The 20,014-nt window shown below is 41.4% G+C and overlaps 1 protein-coding gene across 1 annotated transcript in view; it reads left to right on the top strand.

Moving 5' to 3' along the window:
- LOC126463715 (DNA-dependent protein kinase catalytic subunit-like) overlaps positions 1 to 20,014 on the top strand; it is a 475,012-nt gene that overhangs the window by 294,493 nt on the left and 160,505 nt on the right. Inside the window, exon 34 of the mRNA XM_050096185.1 lies at positions 19,635 to 19,833. Coding sequence (XP_049952142.1) covers positions 19,635 to 19,833 — 199 coding nt within the window. The remainder of the gene's footprint in view (positions 1 to 19,634; positions 19,834 to 20,014) is intronic.

Genomic DNA, 20,014 nt, shown 5'->3' with positions numbered 1-20,014 from the left:
TTATTATTATTATTATTTCTTTACTTTCTCAGACGTTAAGTCTGGTTAAAAATTGGAAGTGATGCGGACCTTGATCAAGCGTCACTTCCTTTTAACTGTACGGTATATGTTATATTGCACTTAGGAACTTTCGGATAATTGAACATGTATCAATAATTACGGATTTCTGTAATTGTATATATAAGTTTGGATGTAGCTGTATTGCATTGATGTACTGGTGGATATTGTGTGGTATGACTCCTGTAGTTGATAGTATAATTGGTATAATGTCAACTTTATCCTGATGCCACATGTCCTTGACTTCCTCAGCCAGTTGGATGTATTTTTCAATTTTTTCTCCTGTTTTCTTTTGTATATTTGTTGTATTGGGTATGGATATTTCGATTAGTTGTGTTAATTTCTTCTTTTTATTGGTGAGTATGATGTCAGGTTTGTTATGTGGTGTTGTTTTATCTGTTATAATGGTTCTGTTCCAGTATAATTTGTATTCATCATTCTCCAGTACATTTTGTGGTGCATACTTGTATGTGGGAACGTGTTGTTTTATAAGTTTATGTTGTAAGGCAAGCTGTTGATGTATTATTTTTGCTACATTGTCATGTCTTCTGGGGTATTCTGTATTTGCTAGTATTGTACATCCACTTGCGATGTGATCTACTGTTTCTATTTGTTGTTTGCAAAGTCTGCATTTATCTGTTGTGGTATTGGGATCTTTAATAATATGCTTGCTGTAATACCTGGTGTTTATTGTTTGATCCTGTATTGCAATCATGAATCCTTCTGTCTCACTGTATATATTGCCTTTTCTTAGCCATGTGTTGGATGCGTCTTGATCGATGTGTGGCTGTGTTAGATGATACGGGTGCTTGCCATGAAGTGTTTTCTTTTTCCAATTTACTTTCTTCGTATCTGTTGATGTTACGTGATCTAAAGGGTTGTAGAGGTGGTTATGAAATTGCAGTGGTGTAGCCGATGTATTTATATGAGTGATTGCTATGTGTATTTTGCTAGTTTCTGCTCGTTCTAGAAAGAATTTTCTTAAATTGTCTACCTGTCCATAATGTAGGTTTTTTTATGTCGATGAATCCCCTTCCTCCTTCCTTTCTGCTTAATGTGAATCTTTCTGTTACTGAATGTATGTGATGTATTCTATATTTGTGGCATTGTGAACGTGTAAGTGTATTGAGTGCTTCTAGGTCTGTGTTACTCCATTTCACTACTCCAAATGAGTAGGTCAATATTGGTATAGCATAAGTATTTATAGCTTTTGTCTTGTTTCTTGCTGTCAATTCTGTTTTCAGTATTTTTGTTAGCCTTTGTCTATATTTTTCTTTTAGTTCTTCTTTAATATTTGTATTATCTATTCCTATTTTTTGTCTGTATCCTAGATATTTATAGGCATCTGTTTTTTCCATCGCTTCTATGGAGTCACTGTGGTTATTCAATATGTAATCTTCTTGTTTAGTGTGTTTTCCCTTGACTATGCTATTTTTCTTACATTTGTCTGTTCCAAAAGCCATATTTATATCATTGCTGAATACTTCTGTTATCTTTAGTAATTGGTTGAGTTGTTGATTGGTTGCTGCCAGTAGTTTTAGATCATCCATGTATAGCAAATGTGTGATTTTGTGTGGGTATGTTCCAGTAATATTATATCCATAATTTGTATTATTTAGCATGTTGGATAGTGGGTTCAGAGCAAGACAGAACCAGAAAGGACTTAATGAGTCTCCTTGGTATATTCCACGCTTAATCTGTATTGGCTGTGATGTGATGTTATCTGAATTTGTTTGGATATTAAGTGTGGTTTTCCAGTTTTTCATTACTATGTTTAGAAACTGTATCAATTTAGGATCTACTTTGTATATTTCCAATATCTGTAGTAAACATGAGTGGGGTACACTATCAAAGGCTTTTTGGTAATCAATGTATGCGTAGTGTAGCGACCTTTGTTTAGTTTTAGCTTGATATGTCACCTCTGTATCTATTATCAGTTGCTCTTTACATCCTCGTACTCCTTTGCAGCAGCCTTTTTGTTCTTCATTTATAATTTTGTTCTGTGTTGTATGTGTCATTAATTTCTGTGTAATGACTGAAGTTAATATTTTGTAGATTGTCGGTAGGCATGTTATGGGGTGATATTTAGCTGGGTTTGCTGTGTCTGCTTGATCTTTAGGTTTCAGATAGGTTATTCCATGTGCGAGTGTATCAGGGAATGTGTATGGGTCTGCAATGTAACTGTTAAATAATTTAGTTAGATGTGAATGTGTTGAGGTGAACTTCTTTAGCCAGTAATTTGCTATTTTATCATTTCCAGGGGCTTTCTAATTGTGTGTAGAATTAATTGCTCGGGTGACTTCATGTTGCAAAATTATCACTTCAGGCATTTGTGGTATCATCTTGTATGTGTCTGTTTCTGCTTGTATCCACCGTGCATGCCTGTTATGTTGTACCGGGTTTGACCATATGTTGCTCCAGAAGTGTTCCATGTCTGTTATGTTTGGTGGAGTGTCTATTTTAATGTGTGTGTTATCTATTGTTTGGTAAAATCTCTTTTGGTTTGTGTTGAATGTTTGGTTTTGTTTCCTTCTATTTTCACTTTTTTTGTATCTTCTAAGTTGTTTGGCCAATGATTGTAATTTCTGCTTCTTTTCATCTAATTGCTCTATCGCTTCTTGTTGTGAGATTTTACCTAACCTTTTTCGTTTTTTGTCTGATATTTCATTTCTTATAAATTGTGTTAGCTGTCCGATGTCTTTTTTCAGTTTTTCTATTTTGATCTGTAGCCTGTGTTGCCATGCTGGTTTTGTGAGTTTCTTCTGTGTGTTGGTTTGTTCTGACCTCTGCCTAGTGTGTATATTTAGTGTAGTGAGTGCTCCTATATAAACCAGTAGTTGTAACTCTTCCATAGTTGTATTTTCGTTTATTTTGTTGTGTATGATTGTGTTGATAGTTTTTATTGTTGTTTCGACTTGTGGGTTATTTGGCGGTCTATGCAAGAATGGTCCAATGTCTGTATTTGTGTCTTTGTATTCTGTATATGTCAGCTGAAATTTCTCTTCTGTATCTAACACGTGTGTCTCTTCGTGTTCTATTTGTGCTTGTTCTGGTGGCTGTCTTGAGATTTCGTTTTCCTCTGATTGTTTAATTGATGCCTGTTGGTCTTTGTTTGTTTGCTCTGGGATGTTTGAGTCCATTACTGTATTTTCTTCTTCTTCTGATTGCACATTATTTTGTTCCAGTATTTGTTTTACTTGTTGTTTGATGTTTTCCAATTCTGACTGGGGTATCCTGTTATTTTTTATTATTACACGGATCTGATCAGCTAGTCGTTGTTCTGTTAAAAATTTTAATTCCGGGTATCTGGTAATAAATGTTGTGTATACTTGTGATCTGTATCCAGTTGTGTTGGTTCCTAGGTTTGTTGCTTGGTAATAACAGAACATGAGGTGTCGATTAACTTCATCTGACCATCTCATCCTCTGTCTTTGTTTTCCTTCTAGGGTGGTTGCAGGAAGCATATCCTGCAAAACACCTCTATTTGGATTTAAATCATTTTCCAGTTGGCTAGCAGTGTCGTTACCATTGTGGGCGGGCATAGGGTTCAAGCATCGTCCCCGACCATGACGGCGCTTGTCCGAGGCTTCTTTCGTTCTGTCCTGAACCAAGTAATCACACTAAAAGGGGGGTTAGCCCTATTAGTGGTTTGTTCTTTTCGTCGCCTTTTACGACCGGCAGAACATACCGGGGCCTATTCTCCTTTTTTTGGCTGCATAAAGAGATGAAGAGTAACATAATTTATTATTTATTACTTGATGAGTGCTGAAATGTTACTTTGCACTTTGGAGACACTGTCAGTGTTTACTAAATTTTAGAACTGGCATGGATCTTATTGGAATTTATGTAACACAATGTGTGAATGAATGAGTAACTGGAAACATTGTGGGATGTGTCTCTTTTCCCACTGTTACAGAAATTTGCAACATATGCTGTGAGTTAATATCAATCAATAATGCCCTTGGAATGAGGTTTCTGATACTTTGTGATGGTGTAATTGCTGAGATATCATGTATCCAAACTCCCAAATGCCTGGAGCAGATGTCTGGTATGAAAGTTACTGTAGTGGGATAAAATCATGTGGCTTTAAAGTTTACTAACCTGTGTAAGTAGCAGATTTTAATTAAATATGAACACTGAATACCATGCTTTTTTCCCTGAGGTGACCTTCTAGCTAAATGTTACTCATATTTATAATATATTTTAATTCTGTGAAAAAGCATCAACTAGCATTATTAAAAGTGTCTATGAAAGTTTTTGTGGTGTGTCAATGCAGTTAAATCTTCACAGATTTCTTGTAGTCTTGTGTTATTTTGTTGAAACAAAACTTCACAGAGATCTTGTATCTAAGGCACAGTCATTGTCCATAACATGCCTCTCTCCACTGCCCTGTTGAAGGAAACCTCAACAATGATTTTTGTATTGAGGGTTTATGTTGTTCCAACTGTCATCACACGGTCCATGTGGATACTTTTCTTGCTGTAGACAAGTCTGTTGCTACCTGATCAAGGTATGTAACATAGCTGTACAGTCTCTCATGGCCAAGTGAACACTATATTTAACACCTCAGGCACTAGTCATGCTGTACTACTGAGAGGCTGTATAGCATTCAGTATGACCATCTTGAACCCATAAATTCTGTATTCACTTAACTGCTGTGGTATCTCAATCTGCACAAGCAGCAATAATGAGCTAAACCACAAGATTGATAGGCAACAGTCCTGCTGCTGTTGAATTCTGACACTTGCTGGGAAACATTTCTGCTTCTTAACACGAGGTATAACAGTATCTTCTTATAAGCAGCCCACATTCAAATTTAATTTTTGAATGAGAATCACAGTGCGTAGTCTTTCCTTACATACAGGATACACGTGGTATTACTCTTACCTATTTTGTACTGTTGTGCTGAAATGCACATCATTTGTATATCCATGTTGATGTTTGTTGCATGCTGTTGTGGTGCCATCCTAAACACCAGCAGTTTAACTTGCAAGAAGTGTAAAAAATAATAATAATAATAATAATAATAATAATAATAATAATAATAATAATAATAATCCCCGTGGAGGCCCGGGAAAAGAATAGGCCTCCGGTATGTTCTGCCAGTCGTAAAAGGCGACAAAAAGAACAAACCACTAATAGGGCAAACCCCCCTTTTAGTGTGATTAGTTGGTTCAGGACAGAACTAAAGAAGCCTCGGACAAGCGCCGTCATGGTCGGGGACGACGCTTGAACCCTATGCCCGCCCACAATGGTAACGACACTGCTAGCCAACTGGAAAATGATTTAAATCCAAATAGAGGTGTTTTGCAGGATATGCTTCCTGCAACCACCCTAGAAGGAAAACAAAGACAGAGGATGAGATGGTCAGATGAAGTTAATCGACACCTCATGTTCTGTTATTACCCAGCAACAAACCTAGGAACCAACATAACTGGATACAGATCACAAGTATACACAACATTTATTACCAGATACCCGGAATTAAAATTTTTAACAGAACAACGACTAGCTGATCAGATCCGTGTAATAATAAAAAATAACAGGATACCCCAGTCAGAATTAGAAAACATCAAACAACAAGTACAACAAATACTGGAACAAAATAATGTGCAATCAAAAGAAGAAGAAAATACAGTAATGGACTCAAACATCCCAAAGCAAACAAACAAAGAACAACACGCACCAATTAAACAATCAGAGGAAAACGAAATCTTAAGACAGCCACCAGAACAAGCACAAATAGAACACGAAGTGACACACGTGTTAGATATAGAAGAAAGATTTCAGCTAACATATATAGAACACAAAGACACAAATACAGACATTGGACCATTCTTGCATAGACCACCAAATAACCCACAAGTCGAAACAACAATAAAAACTATCAACACAATCATACACAACAAAATAAATGAAAACACAACTATGGAAGAGTTACAACTACTGGTTTATATAGGAGCACTCACTACACTAAATATACACACTAGGCAGAGATCAGAACCAACCAACACACAGAAGAAACCCACAAAACCAGCATGGCAACACAGGCTACAGATCAAAATAGAAAAACTGAGAAAAGACATCGGACAGCTAACACAATTTATAAGAAATGAAATCACGGAAAAAAAACGAAAAAGGTTAGGTAAAATCTCACAACAAGAAGCGACAGAGCAATTAGACGAAAAGAAGCAGAAATTACAAGCATTGGCCAAACGACTCAGAAGATACAAAAAAAGTGAAAATAGAAGGAAACAAAACCAAACATTTAACACAAACCAAAAGAAATTTTACCAGACAATAGATAACACACACATTAAAATAAACAATCCACCAAACATAACAGACATGGAACACTTCTGGAGCAACATATGGTCAAACCCGGTACAACATAACAGGCATGCACGGTGGATACAAGCAGAAACAGACACATACAAGATGATACCACAAATGCCTGAAGTGATAATTTTGCAACATGAAGTCACCCAAGCAATTAATTCTACTCACAATTGGAAAGCCCCTGGAAATGATAAAATAGCAAATTTCTGGTTAAAGAAGTTCACCTCAACACATTCACATCTAACTAAATTATTTAACAGTTACATTGCAGACCCATACACATTCCCTGATACACTTACACACGGAATAACATATCTGAAACCTAAAGATCAAGCAGACACAGCGAACCCAGCTAAATATCGCCCCATAACATGCCTACCAACAATATACAAAATATTAACTTCAGTCATTAAACAGAAATTAATGACACATACAACACAGAACAAAATTATAAATGAAGAACAAAAAGGCTGTTGCAAAGAAGCACGAGGATGTAAAGAGCAACTGATAATAGATGCAGAGGTGACATATCAAGCTAAAACTAAATAAAGGTCGCTACACTACACATACATTAATTACCAAAAAGCTTTTGATAGTGTACCCCACTCATGGTTACTACAAATATTGGAAATATACAAAGTAGATCCTAAATTGATACAGTTCCTAAACATAGTAATGAAAAATTGGAAAACCACACTTAATATCCAAACAAATTCAAATAATATCACATCACAGCCAATACAGATTTAGCGTGGAATATACCATGGAGACTCATTAAGTCCTTTCTGGTTCTGCCTTGCTCTGAACGCACTATCCAACAGGCTAAATAATACAAATTATGGATATATTATATATAAAAACAAAGATGAGGTGACTTACCGAACGAAAGCGCTGGCAGGTCGATAAACACACAAACAAACACAAACATACACACAAAATTCAAGCTTTGTTGCGAAAGCTTGAATTTTGTGTGGATGTTTGTGTTTGTTTGTGTGTCTATCAACCTGCCAGCGCTTTCGTTCGGTAAGTCACCTCATCTTTGTTTTTATATATAATTTTTCCCACGTGGAATGTTTCCCTCTATTATATTGATATCATAAATTATGGATATAATATTACTGGAACATACCCACACAAAATCACACATTTGCTATACATGGATGATCTAAAACTTCTGGCAGCAACAAATCAACAACTCAACCAATTACTTAAGATAACAGAAGGATTCAGCAATGATATAAGTATGGCTTTTGGAACAGACAAATGGAAGAGAAATAGCATAGATTACATATTGGATAACCACAGCGACTGCATAGAAGCGATGGAAAAAACGGATGCCTATAAAAATCTAGGATACAGACAAAAAATAGGAATAGATAATACAAATATTAAAGAAGAACTAAAAGAAAAATATAGACAAAGACTAACAAAAATACTGAAAACAGAATTGACAGCAAGAAACAAGACAAAAGCTATAAATACTTATGCCATACCAATATTGACCTACTCATTTGGAGTAGTGAAATGGAGTAACACAGACCTAGAAGCACTAAATACACTTACACGATCACAATGCCACAAATATAGAATACATCACATACATTCAGCAACAGAAAGATTCACATTAAGCAGAAAGGAAGGAGGAAGGGGATTCATCGACATAAAAAACCTACATTATGGACAGGTAGACAATTTAAGAAAATTCTTTCTAGAACGAGCAGAAACTAGCAAAATACACAAGGCAATCACTCGTATAAATACATCGGCTACACCATTGCAATTTCATAACCACTTCTACAACCCTTTAGATCACATAACATCAACAGATACGACGAAAGTAAATTGGAAAAAGAAAACACTTCATGGCAAGCACCCGTATCATCTAACACAGCCACACATCGATCAAGACGCATCCAACACATGGCTAAGAAAAGGCAATATATACAGTGAGACAGAAGGATTCATGATTGCAATACAGGATCAAACAATAAACACCAGGTATTACAGCAAGCATATTATTAAAGATCCCAATACCATGACGGATAAATGCAGACTTTGTAAACAACAAATAGAAACAGTAGATCACATCACAAGCGGATGTACAATACTAGCAAATACAGAATACCCCAGAAGACATGACAATGTCGCAAAAATAATACATCAACAGCTTGCCTTACAACATAAACTTTTAAAACAACACGTTCCTACATACAAGTATACACCACAAAATGTACTGGAGAATGATGAATACAAATTATACTGGAACAGACCCATTATAACAGATAAAACAACACCACTTAACAAACCTGACATCATACAAAAGCTGTAAATACCTATGCCATACCAATATTGACCTACTCATTTGGAGTAGTGAAATGGAGTAACACAGACCTAGAAGCACTCAATACACTTACACGATCACAATGCCACAAATATAGAATACATCACATACATTCAGCAACAGAAAGATTCACATTAAGCAGAAAGGAAGGAGGAAGGGGATTTATCGACATAAAAAACCTACATTATGGACAGGTAGACAATTTAAGAAAATTCTTTCTAGAACGAGCAGAAACTAGCAAAATAAATAAGGCAATCACTCATATAAATACATCGGCTACACCACTGCAATTTCATAACCACTTCTACAACCCTTTAGATCACATAACATCAACAGACATGAAGAAAGTAAATTGGAAAATGAAAACACTACATGGCAAGCACCCGTATCATCTAACACAGCCACACATCGATCAAGACGCATCCAACACATGGCTAAGAAAAGGCAATATATACAGTGAGACAGAAGGATTCATGATTGCAATACAGGATCAAACAATAAACACCAGGTATTACAGCAAGCATATTATTAAAGATCCCAATACCATGACGGATAAATGCAGACTTTGTAAACAACAAATAGAAACAGTAGATCACATCACAAGCGGATGTACAATACTAGCAAATACAGAATACCCCAGAAGACATGACAATGTCGCAAAAATAATACATCAACAGCTTGCCTTACAACATAAACTTTTAAAACAACACGTTCCTACATACAAGTATACACCACAAAATGTACTGGAGAATGATGAATACAAATTATACTGGAACAGACCCATTATAACAGATAAAACAACACCACTTAACAAACCTGACATCATACAAAAGCTGTAAATACCTATGCCATACCAATATTGACCTACTCATTTGGAGTAGTGAAATGGAGTAACACAGACCTAGAAGCACTCAATACACTTACACGATCACAATGCCACAAATATAGAATACATCACATACATTCAGCAACAGAAAGATTCACATTAAGCAGAAAGGAAGGAGGAAGGGGATTTATCGACATAAAAAACCTACATTATGGACAGGTAGACAATTTAAGAAAATTCTTTCTAGAACGAGCAGAAACTAGCAAAATAAATAAGGCAATCACTCATATAAATACATCGGCTACACCACTGCAATTTCATAACCACTTCTACAACCCTTTAGATCACATAACATCAACAGACATGAAGAAAGTAAATTGGAAAATGAAAACACTACATGGCAAGCACCCGTATCATCTAACACAGCCACACATCGATCAAGACGCATCCAACACATGGCTAAGAAAAGGCAATATATACAGTGAGACAGAAGGATTCATGATTGCAATACAGGATCAAACAATAAACACCAGGTATTACAGCAAGCATATTATTAAAGATCCCAATACCACAACGGATAAATGCAGACTTTGTAAACAACAAATAGAAACAGTAGATCACATCACAAGCGGATGTACAATACTAGCAAATACGGAATACCCCAGAAGACATGACAATGTCGCAAAAATAATACATCAACAGCTTGCCTTACAACATAAACTTTTAAAACAACACATTCCTACATACAAGTATACACCACAAAATGTACTGAAGAATGATGAATACAAATTATACTGGAACAGAACCATTATAACAGATAAAACAACGCCACATAACAAACCTGACGTCATACTCACCAATAAAAAGAAGAAATTAACACAACTAATCGAAATATCCATACCCAATACAACAAATATACAAAAGAAAACAGGAGAAAAAATTGAAAAATACATCCAACTGGCTGAGGAAGTCAAAGACATGTGGCATCAGGATAAAGTTGACATCATACCAATTATACTATCAACTACAGGAGTCATACCACACAATATCCACCAGTACATCAATGCAATACAGCTACATCCAAACATATATATACAGCTACAGAAATCCGTAATTATTGATACATGTTCAATTACCCGAAAGTTCCTAAATGCAATATAACACATACCGTACAGTTAAAAGTAAGTGACGCTTGATCAAGGTCCGCGTCACTCCATTTTTAACCGGACTTAACGTCTGAGAAAGTGAAGATAATAATAATAATAATAAGAAGAAGAACAAGTAGAAGAAGAAGAAGAAGAAGAAGAAGTTGACATTATACCAATTATACTATCAACTACAGGAGTCATACCACACAATATCCACTAGTACATCAACGTCGTGCAGCTACATCCAAACTTATATATACAACTACAGAAATCTGTAATTATTGATACATGTTCAATTACCCAAAAGTTCCTAAATGCAATGTAACATATACCGTACAGTTAAAAGGAAGTCACGCTTGATCAAGGTCCGAGTCACTTTCCATTTTTAACCAGACATAACGTCTGAGAAAGGAAAGAATAATAATAATAATAATAATATAATAATAATAATACAAAGAGTAATGGCACTATGATACTGAGGCAAATAGGGAGCAGTATGTGGGAAAGGGGGTGTGGGGGTTCTCAGTTGAAAATTTGGAAGAAATGGGGTGGACAATTAGAGAAAATGTTATTGAAGTTTCACAGCAAAGAGGAATGCAGACAAATGATAAAACTTCAGACAAGTAAGACCACCATATGTATAATGTGGTAAGCGATTGCTGGCAAATGAAATACATTAGATCTAGTTCATTTTATAAAGCAGAAATCACGGGCATATGTAAGTGAATAGTGTTCTGTACTTCATTTGCCACAATCACTATCTAGTGTGTGTGAATATCCAGGAGTTCTCTGCACACTGTTTTGAAAGTGTTGCTGTCCACATGAAACAGCGAACTGTGTCAGTTATTCACTGTATTGATTCTTATTTGACAGCAACAGGTCCGCCCCACCCTGAATTGCTGAATTAATTCTTTCCATCTAAACACTTTAATACTTCCCTGGCTATGGGACTGGAAAGTCCTGCCCACTTTCTCTAGAGTCACAAAAAAGCATGGCGTTAAATTCATTTCCAGGCGTCCTGTCAGGTCCTTTGTGTACCTCAGCCATAGCACAGGAAAGAAGGACATTATTGTGAGTGTTTTGATGTTTATTATCTAGTTTTGTACTGTTTTAGTTAATGTAAACCAACATTACAACTGCAATAAGTAAACAACCCATCAAATATGATGAATATAGTCTGGTGGGACTCAGAATACCTACTTGTGCTTTGTAAGTAATTTTTTTTAATGTATGCCTTACAATGCATTTATCTGTCTTAGTTGCTTTGGTCATATTCTCCCCAAATATTAAGTCTTGTTTTACATTTTTCATAGTGGGCCAGAAAGGGACATTGTTGAAGGCGTTTATTTAAAATGAACAAATGCTCATGAGACAAACTGACCATTGTAAATATACAGAGAGTACAGTGATATCACTAATATCAAACATTTATAATTTTTTAATGTTTAGATTGTAATTTCCACCTCAGGTGAAATGAGCATGTATTTGACTTTGTTGTCCTGCGATAAAGCTTTCTTGTTACAACATCGGTGAAAATTAGTTAAATACGAGATACTCTAGTTTAACATTTAATGTGTCCTCTATTCATTTGCCCTAAAAATACATTTTATTCATGCCTGTGGTACAGTGTGTAATTTTTCCAGATGGGAGTGACTTAAAACCATAGATACTATGAAAATGATTTTAAGCATGTTGGGTACATTTCCTCATAGATGATAAAAGGTGTAAACTATAAATAAATATAGGAATTATAATTTTGTTTACCTGAAGGTGATAATTTGGTTTCATTTCACTTTGTACCCCTGCAGACTTGCACACGACCATTTTGATAGGTTAACTGAATAACCAAAAAATAGGCAGATTAGTAAAACTGTTATATTAGGAAATCTGACCATAAGTACTCAAGTTTCTACATTGTGCATGTAAATGTATGGAAAGAAAATACTCTGCCTGACAAAAAAGTTAAACACACAGAAGAGGAGAAGGAAAATAAATGGAACTTTATAAGCTGAGAGGTTATGTGATGATATTTCAGTGACTATAAAATTGATTCAAATGTACAGAGAACTTGGAACTATGATCCTACTTAAAATGTACCCCTTGCTGACCTGGATGTGTGCACTGATTTGGTTGGGAATTGTGTCATTAAGCAGTTGCATCCACTCCTGGGGTAACCTGGCCCCAACTGTTGTTACGTGGTCTTCGATACCTTGGATACTAGCAATGGGACCAAGCTGATTTTTCAGATTGGTCCCACCACATGTCTTATTGGGGACAGATATGGGGATCTTGCTGGCCATGAGGGTATCTCAACATCACACACACAGTTCATAGGGATACATATTGTAATAACCACAACCAACAGCGGGAACGCCTTGGGCTGTGGATCGGAGCCGTCAGGCGGGGAAGCTGCCGGCGGTGGAACACACACCACCGGGTAAACACAGGAGAGTCGGACGGCAGACCAACGACAACTGGCAACAACCGACCACGACCGCCTATGAGCGACACAACAAGGAAGAGATAAACAATGGAGGCTTGTGGAAACCACAACACCAAACACCAAACATAAATCCACTCGGAACCAGAGCCAGGCAAATGTCAACAACGAGCAACGACCAGAACGTAGTACCGCCGAGATAGAAAAGCAATCCAGAGCGAGTACCAGACTGGCTGGACTAGGGCAGAGCGGGTCCCTATATACGAAACCGGAGGGAGCGGCTATTGGCCGCTGTCTGCACGTGGCTTAGCGGTGGCGCCCTCGCTGTGCGAGAGCCGCTGCGCGGAGTAGCCGCCGCGGAGGCGGAGCCCTCTATGGGCTGACCACGTCCATTTGTTCTGCCGCGTGTCTGACTTCCGCGGCGGAAGGTACTAGATCCCTCCCCACCGAAATTGGTGCATAGGGGCAGAAATGCCCCGGACGATGCCGAGGCGGGCGGAACTAGGGCACGGGTTGTGAGACGTCCGGAAGGACCACTGGGGGAGGGGAGGGCAGACTGTCTGCGGCATCCATCAAGGTGTCACCAGCGGGCAGGGGGTCAGTGGGGGTCTCTATACCCCGGCGAGGGGGAAGAGGTGTCTGCAGGGCCAGCGAGGAGATGGAGGTTGAAGGGAAGGGCTCCACCTCGAGGGACGTGTCCGCACCAGGAAGCAGGGTAGGCGGTGGGGGAGGAATCAAGGCAGGGGCCCGAGGGCGGAGTTGGTTATGGTGGCGACGCTCGAGCCCTCTGTGTGTCTGTACGGTTGTCACTCTCCGCCCATGAGCCGCTGTCACCGTAGCAGGCGTCCATGCAGGTGTGCTGCCATAGGAGTGGGCCCACATGGCCATGCCCGGGGTGTAGCGCCGGGAGGAGCGAGAGTGGGGCTCAGAAGGGGATGGTGTCAGCAGGTGGAGGAGGGTTCGCAGTTGTCGCCCGTGAAGGAGTTCGACAGGACTATGACCGGCCACTGGTGTAGTGCGGTCGGTGCTTAGAAACAAGGTGAGGGCCGAGGTGGTGGCTGACGGCTCCACTGATTTCATCAGCTGCTGTTTGAAAGTGCGGACCAGGTGTTCCGCCGCACCATTGGATGAAGGATGGAAGGGGGGAGAGCGAATGTGTTTGATACCGTTAGCGGAGCAGAAGGTCTGGAACAAGGACGCCATAAATTGGGGCCTGTTATCTGTGACCAACATCGGAGGAAGGCCTTCAATGGCCAACACCTGGGCCGAGGAAGTGAGGGTGGCATCAGTGGTGGTGGACGCCATGCGAACCACATATGGGTATTTGGAATAGGCATCAATGATGAGGAACCACATGGAGCCTAAGAAGGGGCCTGCAAAATCGAGATGGATCCTGTCCCAGGGTTGGCTGGGTGTTGGCCAGGGTGCGAAAGATTGTGGAGGACTAGCCTGATGACGCGCACACACTATGCAACCACGGACCAGGTGCTCAATGTTTCCATCGATCACTGGCCAATAGACATGTCGTCGAGCCAACGCCTTCATGCGAGACATCCCCCAGTGTCTGCAGTGTAATAAGTGCAGGACGCGGTGGTGTAAGTCGGGAGGGATGATCACCCGATGGGCGTCCAAGTCCGTGGACAACAGGAGGACGTCCTCGATCACCGAAAGTCTGTGTGAGACGTGACGCCACGGGCTGAAGTCAGTTTTCAAATGTCGGGTAAGGTAGGGAGGCCAACCATGTGTCACATAGCGGAGGACTTGCCGCAGAATGGGGTCCCTGCGCAAGGAAGCGGCGATTTGCGTGGCTGTCAGAGGAAATCCAGCGAGAGTCTCCCGGCGGGCAGAAGGTGAACTGGAAGCACAGGACTTCCTGCTGGTCGAACGCCGGATCGAGTCCTGCTGGGAGACATGACAAGGCATCTGCATTAGTGCGTTGACTGGTGGGCTTATAGCGGATGGTGTAAGTGTAATTACACAAGAACAACACCCAGCGCTGAAGACGCTAAGCTGTCCGTTCTGGAAGGTGCGAATGGGGCCTGAAAAGCGACACTAAGGGCTTGTGATCCGTGTGGAGGGTGAACTGCGCCCAAACAGGTAAATGTGAAATTTATGAACTGCAAAAATAATGGCAAGAGCCTCCTTTTCGATCTGAGAGTAATTCCTTTGCACAGGGGTTAACGTCTTGGATGCATATGCCACAGGTTGCTCCGACCCATCCTCATTCCTGTTTGCCAGGACTGCCCCAATCCCGTATGCTGAGGCATCGGCCGCCACCACCAAGGGACGATCTGGAGAGAAAGGCGTCAGGCAAGGGGCAGATTTCAGCATCGTCTTCAGGCGGGTGAAAGCCTGATCGCAGGCAGAGGTTCATGTGTAAGGTACCCCTTTGCGACGCAGTCGATTTAGGGGATGCGCGACGTGGGCGGCTTGGGGTAAGAACTTTAAGTAATAATTGACTTTCCCCAAAAATACCTGGAGCTCGGATAAGTTTTCTGGACGTGGAAGGGCATCGATGGCTGCGACATTGTGGTCCGAAGGGCAAATGCCATCTATACTGAGCCACTGTCCTAAGTACTCCACTTCCCGTTGAAAAAAACTGCACTTCTCCAGTCGACAACGTAAACCTGCAGCCTGCAGGGCGTGAAATAAGGTACTGAGGTTGCCCAGATTTTCCTGGCGCGTGCGCCCCGTGACTAAGATATCATCGAGGTAATTGACACAAGCCGGTATTGGTTGTGTAAGTTGCTCGAGATACCGCTGGAAAATCGCAGGGGCAGAGGAAATGCCAAACGGAAGACGCTTGTATTTATAGAGACCGAAAGGCGTGTTGATGAAGACGATGCCCTGCGATTCCTCATCCAACAGCAATTGGTGATAGCCTTCTGCCAGATCAATCTTAGAAAAGTACTTGCCACCTGCCAGTTTAGCGAGTAGATCTTCCTGTCGAGGAATGGGATAAGTTTCGACCAAAGACTGAGCGTTGACCGTAGCCCCAAAATCCCCACAAAGACAGTGATCCATTGGGTTTCTTGATGACCACTAAGGGCGTTGCCCAGGCACTCGATTGTACTTGCTCGATATCCCCCGCAGCCTGGAGCCGATCGAGTTCCTGCTTGACGGCCACACGCAATGCTACCGGGATAGGCCGAGCCCAAAAAAAGCGAGGCCGTGCGTTCGGCAGTAAAGTGATATGTGCCTGGAAATCGGAAGTGCAGCCCAGGTCTGCTGAAAACAGGGAGGAAAAGGAAACGCACAGATCGTCTAGGTCCTGAAATGGAACCGTAGTTGAAACGAACTGCACTTCGTCTTGAATGGAAAAGCCAAACCGTGTAAACGCATCTTGTCCAAAAATGTCCGAAGCCGACGGATAAGGGGCCGGGGAACGTTTTTGTAGATGGCCATGACAGAAAACTGGCCACGGAGAGGGATGGAACCGTCGCCGTAGGCAACCAACCTCCGAGACGGTGGGGACAATTCTGGAGACCCGAGACGTGCATACGTCGTCAGATTGACCAAAGAAACTGTGACCCCTGTATCGACCTGGAAACGGACGTCCTCGTTAAAGATGCGTAGGGTGAGGAATAACTTTTGAGCCAATGTGTTGGTCCGAGGGGCGACTGCGTGTAAAGCATAGATGGCCTCCTGTTAGCCCGCAGGGGTGGGATGGGGGCGGGTCGAGCAGTTACGACAGACAGATTGAAGGTGGCCCTCTTTCTCACAGAGCTAACAGGTCTTCCAGCGATGGGGACAGTCAGCTCGAGTGTGTGCCAAGAAGCACTGGGGGCACGACGGGAGGGGGCCACGCGGCCGACGTCGAGGGGCAACCGGCGGTTCGGACGCCGTAGAGACATCAGACAGCGAGGAATCTCGATGGCGGTGCCCTCTGGTGGAGACTGCGCCTCGTCGACGGCAATAAGGACTGGAGTGGGAAGTGGACTCGACCGCTGCCACCTGCAGCTGCGCCATGAGACGTTCGTTCGCCGCTTGAGCAATTACGAAGGAATGGGCAATATGCAGAGTGCCTTCCAACGAGGGGTTGTCCAACTGTAACGCCGCAGTGCAGACTTCAGGATCGGGCGCCAGTTGAACAACCACATCCCGAATTAACGAATCTGCAAATGATGCCTTGCACTGCTGATTGGTGCACGTGAAGTTGCATTTGCGGCTGAGGCCTTACAAATCCGTCACCCAGGAACGATAGGACTGACCCGGCTGCTTACGGTATTCATGGAATTCCAAGCGAGACGCAACCACGTGGTATCGCTGGGAATAATAGTTAGTTAGCAACACACAGATCTTGTGAAAGGAGAGAGCCATGGGGTCGGCCAACGGTGCCAACTTGTGGAGCAAGAAAAACGTGTCCAGTGAGGCCCAAGACAAGACCAACGACCGCTTCAGAGAGTCATCCGACACCTGAAAGGCCGTGAAATGTTGCTTCAGACGATGCAGGTATGTTTCCCAATCCTCTTTTGCATCGTTGAACGGTGGGAATGACGGCGGACGTGGGAACGTGTCTGAAAGCGGGGCACCTGGGGAAAGAGGTGGGAGGGAATCCCGCTTATTGACCCTGTCCAAGAGCAACTGCAGTGAGGTCTGTAAGATCTCCAACTGCTGCTGCTGCTGTCGCATGAGCTGCTGCTGTTGCTCTAAAAGAGTGAGTAATTTCTCTTCCATACTCCTATGTTCTGTTTACCTCGTCGCCAAATGTAGTAACCACAACCAACAGCGGGAACGCCTTGGGCTGCGGATCGGAGCCGCCAGGCGGGGAAGCTGCCGGCGGTGGAGCACGCACCACCGGGTAAACACAGGACGAGTCGGACGACAGACCAACGACAACTGACAACAACCGACCACGACTGACTATGAGTGACACAATAAGAAAGAGATAAACAACGGAGGCTTGTGGAAACCACAACACCAAACACCAAACGTAAATCCACTCGGAACCAGAGCCAGGCAAATGTCAACAACGAGCAACGACCAGAACGCAGTACCGCTGAGATAGAAACGCAATCCAGAGCAGGTACCAGACTGGCTGGACTAGGACAGAGCGGGTCCCTATATACGAAACTGGAGGAAGCAGCTATTGGCCGCTGTCTGCAAGTGGCTTAGCGGTGGCGCCCTCGCTGCGCGGAGCCCTCTATGGGCTGACCACGTCCATTTGTTCTGCCGCGTGTTCGACTTCCATGGCGGAAGGTACTAGACATATCATGTTTGAAAGAGTATTGTCCTGTTGAAAAATGTCATGATACTTTCACATGGGAGGTACAATCACATTGGAAGAATGGTACATCTTTTCACGACACCACCACGCTTGCCAATCTTGATCATCAAGGATAGTGCAGAACCGTGATTCTTTGATGAACAGACTATGACCCCCCTTCATCAGCCATCTGTGCTTTGTGTTTACAGTGCCTCCCTAGATGCATTCGTTTTTAATGTAGCATTAACAACAACCTACACCTGGGATGGTAATTCCATAGTCCATCTGCTGCTGGTCTGTGCCCAATAGTGCAGGATGACACAGAGTGTTGCAGGGAGTGCATTTCTTGTTGTCAGATGGCAGGTGTAGTTGTGAAGGGGTGGCCATGTGCTTGGTGCACAGTATGCTGTTCCTCTCTCTGGGTTGTCAGACATGTTTCACCAGAACCTTAGCAATGAATATGCCTACCCTTACATTCCCTTGCAGTCCAACACTGGGCCATTGCCACATCCAAATGCCTCACAAATCTGGGTATTACACAAGTTGACCAGGGTATCTCTGCATCCCTCACTGCGATCATTGAATTTCTGATGATATTCATGCCCCATATATAGCTTACCAGGTCGGGTAACACTACTAAAAGAGAACAACACTAATACAGTCTGGTGGGTGTCCTACATTTCATGGAGAAATGCAGTCCTAATGCTTTAATACCCCAATAAACATAATTATGTAGCTGAATCTGTGAAACAGTATAAAATGGTATTCAAAGTGTACACTTTCTTCACAAAGCGAAGGTTATGAGGTACAGAATGTAGTTAATCATTTAATGATCTGATAGTGTGTGTGAGAGGGGTGGGGATAACATGGCAATAAAATGTGACTGATGTGATGAATGAAAATAGTTTTGATTCTAATCGTGCCAGTCAGAATTCTTGATGCATCATCATCATCAGTTTTTTGCTATATTAGAAGGTCCTTTGCCTCTCCATTTTCTGTGATCCATTGCTTTCTTCTTAAGGCTGCTGTAGTTGTACCATCCTTCACTTTATCCAGTATCTGAAATCTTTTCCTTCCTCGCTTCCTTTTCCCTTCTACATAACCTTCTAAAGCTAATTACTGATGCATCTTCTGCAAATTTGAAGAACTCTTGATGCACCTTCTTCAAATCATAATGTACAGAATATTTTCCTTCGTCTGTTTCTTCTGCCTGAGGTACACAAAATCCTTCATGTGTATGTAGTGAATGTTATATTTCTTTTGTGTCTTAATTTAAGGTTGTATACGGGCCTTGGAGATTGGAACTCTGTCCAAGGAATATTTCGAAACAGTTTGGAAACATCTGAAAACTTGAAAAAGGCTCTCGTATGTCAAGCAGGCATGGAATGGAAACCTGCAAGTTTGCATTATCGTAATGCTTTAAAGGACACATCATGTGAAGACCTACAGGACTTCTGTCGTAGCTCGTATTACAAGGTACAGCTTTGGTGTTACTTTCTTTTTTATCTTTCAAAAGTATAAAAACATTTGATAACATAAAAAATTATGATAAATAATGTCTCGGCTGTACTCACCTTTAGAAAATACTTAGTATTAACTCTTGAAATTATTAATTCCTTCCACGGGGATGAGAGAAGGATAGGTTAGAGAAGGTTGA

This window comes from Schistocerca serialis, chromosome 1 (assembly GCF_023864345.2).
Source record: "Schistocerca serialis cubense isolate TAMUIC-IGC-003099 chromosome 1, iqSchSeri2.2, whole genome shotgun sequence".
Classification (NCBI taxonomy): domain Eukaryota; kingdom Metazoa; phylum Arthropoda; class Insecta; order Orthoptera; family Acrididae; genus Schistocerca; species Schistocerca serialis.
Note: the sequence above shows the minus strand (reverse complement) of the source record. Positions and strands in the feature narration are given on the sequence as shown.